The sequence below is a fragment of the Geospiza fortis genome, unplaced genomic scaffold (assembly GCF_000277835.1).
Source record: "Geospiza fortis unplaced genomic scaffold, GeoFor_1.0 scaffold213, whole genome shotgun sequence".
Lineage (NCBI taxonomy): Eukaryota > Metazoa > Chordata > Aves > Passeriformes > Thraupidae > Geospiza > Geospiza fortis.
In genome coordinates this window covers 1,669,831-1,679,870 of record NW_005054399.1, presented here as the reverse complement: position 1 = coordinate 1,679,870, position 10,040 = coordinate 1,669,831, and the positions used below count along the sequence as shown (strand labels likewise).

Sequence of the window (10,040 nt, the reverse complement as noted above, 5' to 3'; positions counted from 1 at the left end):
ATGCCCTCCACAGCTCTGGGGACATTTCTAGGCTCTCAGACACATGATTGTGCAGACATTTGCATTTTACCTGCCCTCAATCAGATGAAAATTGTCTCATCATGCAATTTTAGACAGCTAACAATATCCCAGGTTCAAAAAGCAACTACTACAGCCTTTCTTTTCCTTCCTCTTACAATTTTGCATGTCATATTTCTTGAAATGCAAAACTAGTAATCCACCCAGCTCACAGCAAAATTAACTCTGGGTAACCTGTGGTCAAACTGCAGCCCCTAATTAAGTACATTAAGTACAGGAGGAAACTACCCATCTATTTCTTTCACCATTTAGGAGCTCTGTCTCTTAATCCCTAAGTTCATTCAGTGCTGGTGTGCTCAACAGGTCTGTATCAGCTCCTGAATAAAGCAGGAGCTTTATTCAGACAGGCACAGGAGTGGCATTCAGGTGGCATGGGTTCAGCTCTCCACTTAGCTCCATATACCACAAATTTTTAGAGTCACAAAAGCGTTTTTGGAGAATAATTTGTTTGTAAGAGGTAATAATTTGCATAATTAATTTTTTAATGGGATGCCGTGCAGCCCCCCCCCCAAAGAGCCGTGATGGAGCAGCTCAGGGGCTCTGCACCCACCTGGGTCGGAGATGGTGTCGCCCCGCGGCCGGTGGCCCGAGGGCGAGCGGGGCGAGGTGGCAGCCGCGGCGCCAGCGCCCTGCCCGGCGGCCCTGCCGTCCTCGCCGCGGCCCAGCCAGCCGCCCAGCCCTTCCCCTTCCAGGTTCCCCGACTGCGATTTGGATTTCACTTCCGTGCTCAGCCTCCGCGGCACCTCCCGCCCGTTGGCGTCCTTGAGCACCTCCTGCAGCGTCTGCAGCTCCGGGGAGGAGCTGGACTTGCTGAGGGGCTGTGAGGGCTGGAAGGAGAGCTCCTCCAGCGCCCGGCCCTCCTCACGCCCGATCGGGATCCCGCCCTCCGACAGCTCCTCCGACCTCAGCGACTTCTCCTCCTGGCTGGACGTCGAGGAGGACTGGGAAAAAAAAAAAAGAAAAAAAATTAAAATAAATAAATTTTGAAAAAAGAAAATATTAACAATATTTTCTTAACAATAATTAAGTTCTCATGGAATCAGAGAATCCCAGAATGGTTTGGGTTGGCACAGACCTGAATGCTCATCCCATGTTTGAAAAATGCGTATTTTACGATTGGCTTTTCGCAAACATTAAAATGAATATTATAGGTGTTGTGTTACAAAGTAATGCTGTATTAATTCTCTTAAGTAGTGTGTTAAATATAGTTTTGGGTTATGAAGAAATGTTAAAATAGAAACTATGCTATGTAGGATACTTTTTTTTAGGAAGGACTCACAGTGATATAGCAGCCACAGGACACCTAAATCTTTCAGAGAAAAAGAATTTATTGCCATCTTATTAAAAGAAATGAACTTCTTCCTGCCTCGAAGGCGCTGTTAAGATTCAGAGGAAGAAGTTGATGATGACCAGACAGAATCCTGTGCTTGAATGGAATTTATGCATCATGTATGAAGTGTATGAATATGCAACAGGCTGTTGTTTTTAAGGGTTAATCCTTTAACGGGTGTCCTTTTTCAGGCTTGTGCCTTTGTCTCTATTGTCTCATATTGTCCTAATTCAAATTGTCCACATTATTATTACTCTAATTGTATTACTATTTTTACAACCATTTTATTACTATTAAACTTTTAAAATTTGAAAAAAAAGTGACTGGTGTTTTTCACACCATGGTTGCTCCAAGTCCCAATGTCCAACCTGGCCTTGGGCACTGCCAGGGATCCATGGCAGCCACAGCTGCTCTGGGCACCCTGTGCCAGGGCCTGCCCACCCTCACGGGGAACAATTCCCTCCTTTTCCTGACAGCCAGAATAAAAGCTGACAGCAGCAAGGCTCAAGGCACCCCAACTCTTCCAAGGAAAGGTGGGCAGGAAGGAGTACAAAGCAATGTGGATCAAGGTTTTCCCCTGAATGCCCCCAGTGCCATCAGCGAGCAGTTTCTGAGGGAGCCATGAGGGAGTCCACGGCCAATCCCACCCAGGGTGTCACCCCCTGCTCCTGTCCTTACCCTGCTGTACGAGTCCTGGGCTTTTCCAAACCTCTCCTCGCTCAGCACGTGCTCAGAACACGAGGTGTCCACGTCCTCGCTCTCGGGGGACTCGGCGGGGGACTCGGCCTCCCTGAGCTCCATGTCGCCCGGGCTGCCCTCCTCCAGCACCACGGCCGATTCTAGGGAGACACGGGCACGGCAGCTGAGGAGAGGGGACACGGGGACGGGCCCCCATCTCTCCTCTCCTCTCAAGTACCAGCCTTTTCCCTACGGGATCTCAACGGAAGGCCATGCCCAGTGAGTGCCCTGGCATCTCTTGGCACGTCAGACTCTCTCCTGGCTGCCCTTTTTGCAGGGAATAAATCACCTCTCCTTCACAGCCTGCCTTGGGCCAAGGAAGTGCTGCTGTTTTTTCCAATTTGTTGCTGATGGACAACAGGGCACAGGATGAGGAAATGGGACCTTGGACGTGGGTTACCAGGACAGACAGGAACCACAGAGATGTAGGAAAGTACGGGATAAAAGCTCACTGGAGACATCAAAGGGAGCTTTTCTTGTACTGAAATGCAACGCTCCCGAGCCTTGAGGCCTACAAGGAGACGAGAAATTTTCCTAGGAGCCATTTCCTTGCAGTTTGGCAGCTTTCCTAGAACATCTCGTGAGAAGCAGAACAATTCAGCCCTGAACATGTGGAAGGACGAGAGCAGGGGTGATAGGGGCACCGGTGGCATCTGCTCAGACACACAGGGAGTGGAACCACACTGACAAAAAAGCTCCGTGGAAGCCCTGCCTACGTGGAGGATTTAACCTTGGATCTGCTCCAGGCACTGACCACAGGGATGAGTCTGACCAAAGGCTCCTCCTGGCCTTGCTTTTTGTCCTGAGGAAAAGGCTGGAGAACAGGAGGCTTCCCATTATGCACACAAGGGACTGGAAGACCAATCTGAAAGGCCAAGATTTGTTTTCCAAAATAATAACAGTAAAAGTAATAAAACCAAAAATTAGCACACACAAAAAATATAAAGAAAATCAGCAAAATTAAAAAAAAAATATACAAAGAAAAAAAATCACTAAAGCAGCTTTTCCTGGATTGATTTCAGCTCGCAGGACCAAAGTTATTTCAAAGAAGCAATTAATAGTTAGCATTGCACACACAAACCTTCTAAAAATACAAAACAAACCAAAAGGAACCAAAACAACGTGCTGATCTGGTTAGCTGTCCAAGCCAGAACACACCTGCAGATACCCAGTGCTGCCAAGCTCCCCTCCTACACCGCTGCCAAGATTGCTGGTGCTTTGAAACAACCCAAGCACTAATTATTCCTTAGGTGGGAAGAGAATAACAGGAACAGGGGGAAGTACAGAAAAATATTGAACTGCAGCAGCTTTGTGTTGCTTTGAGAGGCCTCTGACAGCAGCCAGCAGCAGCTCAGAACACCCCACTGCTCTGCTGGGAGCTTTCCAGTGAAGGAAAGAGGCAGAAAGACATTTGAACCCTCTAATTAAAATCACAAAGCATTGCAGGTTATCAAAGCAATGCAGGTGTTGTGCTCATAAGGTGTGTAATTTGATCTCCACTTCATTTAATTATGAAATAAATTTTACTGAAGTGGAGAAAGATTTTATGTTATTATAGAGCTTCTAAAAGGTAAAATTTAGCAGGTTTTCTTGCTGAAATATATTTCTTTTTTATTTAAAAAGCTCTTAACCAGGCTCCATGCTGGCTGAACGTTATCCCTATATGAAATATATACATATTATAAGCTGCTTTTATCTTTCTGTGCCCAATTCTGGGCTGAGCAGCTCCAAGGGGAGCCTGTCCTGCAGCACACGCTGCTCTCCTCACAGCTGGGAGCTTTTCCACTGGGCACAACACAAAGCCAATTGGAAAATGAAGCTGCAGATGAAGGATTAATTAATCCAGCCACGTTTTGACAGGTCATTTAACACTGGCCTCATGACTCACAAGCCACCCCAGCTAAAAGCAAAGTTGCTTTGAGGAACTGTCTGCACTTGCAAATGTTGGATCTGGCTTGGACTTCTTCATGCTAGTCAAGATCCCATTTGTTGAGAGTGATGAGACTGGGGACAGACAGGAGACATGGAAGGGGAAAATGAGGGATGAGGGATACATTTTCTATGAATCAGAGGTGTTCTTCTATGGCAATACTGTTTGGTTGGTTTTTTCCTTAAAGATATATAAATATACCTGCCCAGGATATGCTCCTGTGCAACTTCCCTTGACAACTGGACTGGTACATGGAAGAGAAAGAGGCCACTGCAAAGGGAAATCAAGTGAGCAGCTACATCAAAAGGAAGGAGAGACTATATGAAAAAAATATAAAAAAATTAAAAAAGCACAGAGTTTAAAATGTAACCAAGAGCCTAGTTTAAAACAAACAAATAAATAAATGAAACAAAGGAAAGAACAAGCTGGGATAAGCTCACCAGATGCCAAAGGGATACTTTAAGGGCACAAGGTCTCAACACGAATAAGGAGGAATAAACACATCCAACAGTGCAGGCTCCAACTGCTCCCTTTGCAGAATGCATTTTGTGAGGCTTAGGAACAGAAAATCCCTTCCTGGTATCCCAGCACACACAGGAAACCAGGCTGAGCCTTTCCTGACCTGCACAAGGTCACTTTCAAACCCACAGAAGAGTCTGAAAAATCTGGGTAAAGACCCACAGAGGTTTAACCTCTAAAGGGGCAGAACAGGCACGTGACAGCGGCACAGCAAAACTTCTTCCAGTCACTGCCCAGCCATCTCCAGCAAGTCTGGTTAACAAGGATGGGGCCAAAGTGACTCCCAGACTGGCACAGGAGTGGCATTCAGCTGGCATGGGTTCAGCTCTCCACTTAGCTCCATATACCACAAATTTTTAGAGTCACAAAAGTGTTTATGGAGAATAATTTGTTTGTTTGTAAGAGGTGATAATTTGATTTTGGCTCCAATTTTGTGTTTATACGTTCTGAAAAACTAAAACACACCCTGCCCTCTTAAAAGAAAGCTGAAAACTGGCATTTTTACCAGATTTCTGGACAATCCATCCCATTTTCCCCAGCAAAGCCTGGTCTGCTGGTACCACTGCTCAATTCTAATGGTGCCTGCAGTGCTCAGAACCCCAGTGTTGGATATCACTGGTAAGAGCTCGAGCAGGGACTGCAGAAAGCTTTAAAAACTGCAGCTGTTGGTCAACACCACTCTCCCAACATTAACAAGTTTTTAAGAGGAACTAGCACCACATTAAATAGAGTGAAAATCCTTGTGTTAAAATCGAGCCAGCAAATGAAACTCGAGTGGTTCAACTGCAGGCTGAACAGTCCTTTTCAGAGGTGGGTAAATCCAAGAGGATTTGCATTCTGCTGTAAAAGCCAGAGGCAGCCCACTCCTCCAGGCTGGCAAGGGCTGGCACAGGCCATGCCCCAGGAACCTGCAGCTCTGAGTGCCTGACACAGACTCCCAAACTGAAGACAAATGGAAATGGAAACACTGCATGGAAAGATCCATCCACAAGTGGGATGCCCAGATCAGCCCCAAACAAGTGGGAGAGGGAACAGATCCATGACTTTGTTCATTTTCATTTGGGGAACACACCAACCACACGACTCCTCCAAAGCAGCTCCATTACTCCCCCGTCCTCCTGTTCCCCCACGCGCCAGCAGGAGCAAAGAGGAAGGGAATTTTCCACTTCTAGGGACAAGAACTGACTCCCTTTCTCAGTGCTGGCCCCCCTGACACTCCCAGCTGCTCTGGCAGCCCTGCAGGGACCCAGCAGAGCCCGGAGCTGTCCCGCCCTGCCAGCAGCCCCCACCTGTGTTGGAGCGCTGCAGCAGCGAGGGCTTGGCCGTGCCCGTGGCCAGGCTGGAGGAGGGCACGGACAGGGATTTGTACAGAGCCGTCTCCCGGTGCTCCTTGAAGCGTTCTGCAGCCATCAGGGCGTTGGAGAGCTCCTGCAGGGGCATGTTGTTGATGTCAGAGGAGAAGGGGCTCAGCGGGTTCTCCAGGCTCATCAGCCAGCTCGTGTTGCCTGCACCAGACAAGGGGGGAAGTGGTCAGTACTCCCAGCTCTCCCACAGCTTACAGCTCCTGTTGGAAATGCTCACATTGTTTTGGAATTTGCAAGTTAAAAATCCAAATGGAGCAAGTGCTCAGTTCTTCAGCATAATGACTCGATTAATTTGCTACTCCCAGTGCTCTGCACTTCACCCCAAGCTCCTCAAAACCCACCCCTGGTAACTCACTGCTACAGCAGATTCCCAAAGCCATCCAAAACACTCAGGTGTCCTAATTAACACCAGGTTAATTAGAATGGCTAACCAGGTCAGTTATTTTCTCATGAAATAGCTTTCAGTTGAAGCAGATAACTCCTGTTAATCTTGTGGAACACATTGGTGTTCAAGCATTTTGACCTTGAACACGCTGTCATTTCTTCCCTAAGAGCAAACACAACTGAGCTGCCCAGACTTGTGGCTGCCCCTGGATCCCTGGCAGTGTCCCAGGCCAGGCTGGACAGGGCTTGGAGCACCCTGGGACAAGGAGAGGTGTCCCTGCCATGGCAGGGGTGGCACTGGGTGGACTTTAAGGTCCCTTCCATCCTAACCCATCCCATGGTTCTACAGTTTCAAAAGGCAGTAAGCCATGAACAGATTCATTTACAACTAAATATGGATTTTTCTCCTTCCCCCAGGCTCTGGTCTCTCCCCAGGATCCCACCCCACACTCAGGTACCCACCTGTGGGCCTGCGCACCAGGATCTCTGCCCAGCCCTGGGTCAGCAGTGGCACGTAGGCAGCCAAGTTGGCTTTTTCCTTCTGCAGGGCTGTCTGTGGAGCAGGACTGGCCTTCTCTGGGCGGGCTGCAGCAGCAGGAGGGCCCTGCGTCCCTTGGGAAGTTGAGCCACTGGGAAAATGGGAGGCTGAGCTGTCTAAGGCACCAACACGTAAGGCATGACCACCTGGCAGGACAGACACAATCCAAGGGAGAGACAGGCTTAGTTAGCCCCAAAAATATCTCAGGAATGAGGCTTTTAACCTCTTCTAGCAGCTGCATACACAATATACTGGTTTTTATTTCCCTTGTCATTACAATTATTATTGTTACTATTATTTCATTTTAATTATAAAACTTGCTCTTCTCTCAATCCACACATTTTCTTACTTTTCCCCTTCCAACTCTCTCCATCTCCCTGTGGGAGACAAAGTGAGCACCTGGGTGAGGCTTAGCTGCCAGCAGGGTTAAACCATGAAGAAAATTTGATGTTCCATTTGTTCTTTATAAACCAGATTATGTGGTCACCAAAGCTCTCCTGCAAAGAGAGGGAAGCAGGAGGAGCCCCACCACACCTGAAGCCAACAGCTCCTGCTACCTGGCCCTCATTAAACACCAGAGAGCTCCAGATCTCCCATTAGCACAGACACAGGAGGCACCAAGACCTTCAAGCTGTGGCAGGGAGAGCCCAGGATGGGAACTCACCCGACATGGATCGGACTCTGTTGCGGGAGCTCCTGCAAACCTGCTGCCCAGGCTGGGATTCCAGCTTGGCTGGAGCCTCCTTGGTCTGTCTCACTTGCAAAACAGGGTCTGAGCTGTAGGAAAGGAGAAATTGCTGATGTTGAGGGAGGAATTAGCCATGCTGGACAAATAAAACATTCCTCTTTTGCTACAAAGATGTAGCAGCGGTTTAGGTGACTTTGTCAGCTGGAGATTTCCAGAAATGGGAACAACACCTACCTTGATTCTGGGGTGCTCTGGAATTCTCCAGAGTCCAGGCCAAGCAGGGACCTTGTCCCTGTTCCTACACTTGTAGTGATGGTCACCAGCTTGTTACCAACCAGCCAGGTCTTGGTCCTTCCTCCAGCCAGCAGAAACTCCCCCACGGGAGACCTGGGAACACATTTGGGATGAACATTTCTCAGGAGGCAGAGAACAGAGCTGCTGCCATTACCCATGCAGGAGGTGCTGCCTGCTCTCCTTCTGTACCCACCATTTGTGCCACCCCCCTTGGCTGCCCACATCCCCGTTATCCATCAGGATGATGCATGAGCTGCTGCAGCACACGGGGATTATCCTACAAGGACGTGGAGCAAAGCCCTGCTCCCACACCTTCACAGCATCTCCTCCAGACAGGCCCTGGCTGAGGCAAAGGTGGCTTCTCTCCAGTGGATTTGATAGAACCACAGAAGGGTTTGGGCTGAGAGGAACCCTAAAGTCCATCCAGTGCCACCCCCTGCCATGGCAGGGACACCTTCCACCATCCCAGACTGCTCCAAGCACCATTCAACTGGCCTGGAACACTTCCAAGGATGGGGCATCCTCTGGGAAATCCATTCCAGGGTATCACCACCCCCAAAGTGAACAATTCCTTCCCAATATCCCAGCTATTCCTGTCCTCTGGCAGTGGGAGCCATTCCCCGTGTCCTGTTCCCTCCACCCCTTGTCCCCAGTCCCTCTCTGGCTCTCCTGGAGCCCCTTCAGGCACAGGTAGGGGCCCTGACACCTCACCACAGCCTTCCCATCTCCAGTCTTCCCTCATCTCCTCCTTTTTAGCCAAGATTTTAGCAGTGAGGAGAAGCTTCAGAGCCTGAACCTGCCAGAATCCAAATATTTTCCCACCAAGAAAGTGAAACCTGAATCCCACCCGTATGTCCCTGACTGACCTCTTGGGCACAGCGGTGAAGTTGGAGAAGACGTATCGAGCCATCATGTCCAGGCAGGTCTCTGTCAGCTCCAGGTGCAGGTTTTTCAAGTTGTCATCAGCCTGAGCCATGGAGTTTTCATCTGCAGAGCCCAGGCTGGAGCTGGTGATGGACGTTTGGATGCGGCTGGAAGAGAAAGCCCCCAGGTGCCCGATGAGATGGCACCACGTCCCTGTCCCCACAGGTGGTGGGATGCAGCCCCTGCTGTGCATGCACGTGCCAGCCAGCACACCCAGGCCTTGGGAAACAGATTTTGGGATCAGCCTCGTGCTGTGCTTCCCAGGCTGTCCTTGCAGCAAGTGGATTTTCTCTGGAGAGCCTCCAGGGCCAGCTGGCCAGGCCAGCGCTCTCTGACGTTGGTGGCCCATGGGCAAGTGCACCAAGCAAGGAGAGAGTGGCAGCTTTGAGCTCCTAATCTATGCTGAGGGCAAGCATCCCATGACCAGCACCAGCTTCCCAGGCAGCAGGTTGCCCATGAGCCAGAAACTGGGGCACTCCAGACTTCACTTTATAATCCTATGGTTTGCTGTTTTCTCTGTTGCATCTCTTCCGTATATTGGTTTTTTCCCCTCCAATTCAATAGCTACGTAAAACCTAATTTAACTTGAAATAGGAAAAAACATTGCACTCTGAACAGGAAATTGGCACAAGAATAGAGAGAAGGTCTGCCTTCCAATCAGCCAAATCAGCGAAGCAGTTTAAAACCGTTTCTGTTTTAGGCTGGACTGCAATATTTTATAAAGACATTCTTTATATCATTCTAATACAAACTAAGCTGAGGCACAGCCAAAATTGTTATCATATGGCAACTTATTTGACTTCATTAAGGGCAATTATCTGAACTTTTTGTTGCTACCATTTACATGGAAAGGCAAGAGAAGAAAATCACCTTGTGATTAATGGGGAAATCAGAGAATCCTGGAAGGGTTTGGGCTGGAAGGGACCTCAAAGCCCATCCAGTGCCACCCCTGCCATGGCAGGGACACCTTTCATTGTCCCAGGGTGCTCCAAGATCTGTCCAGCCGGGCCTGGGACCCTGCCAGGGATCCAGGGGCAGCCAGAGCTGCTCTGGGCACCTGTGCCAGGGCCTGCCCACCCTCCCAGGGAAGGATTTCTCCCATTACATGAAGTGTCAGAACTAGAACTGCAATTCAGTCACTTCAGCCTCTCTCCCCCAAACACCACAAAGAGCCAAAATAAAAAAAACAAAAACCAAATCAAGTTCCACTGACAGCAATCTTACAGGTTAAGGCACAAATCTTCAGGTTCAGC

General features: G+C 49.0%; 1 protein-coding gene across 1 annotated transcript in view; it reads right to left on the bottom strand.

Annotated features, from left to right (window-relative positions):
• The window catches only part of TSC2 (TSC complex subunit 2), a gene marked incomplete at its 3' end in the record, with an annotated part of 31,681 nt that overhangs the window by 3,949 nt on the left and 17,692 nt on the right, over positions 1–10,040 (bottom strand). The window contains exons 27-34 of the mRNA XM_031061072.1: positions 8,730–8,894; positions 7,804–7,956; positions 7,546–7,658; positions 6,806–7,027; positions 5,885–6,100; positions 4,278–4,346; positions 2,087–2,247; positions 629–1,019 (exon numbers count right to left, since the gene is read on the bottom strand). Of these exons, the coding sequence (XP_030916932.1) occupies positions 629–1,019; positions 2,087–2,247; positions 4,278–4,346; positions 5,885–6,100; positions 6,806–7,027; positions 7,546–7,658; positions 7,804–7,956; positions 8,730–8,894 (1,490 nt within the window). The remainder of the gene's footprint in view (positions 1–628; positions 1,020–2,086; positions 2,248–4,277; positions 4,347–5,884; positions 6,101–6,805; positions 7,028–7,545; positions 7,659–7,803; positions 7,957–8,729; positions 8,895–10,040) is intronic.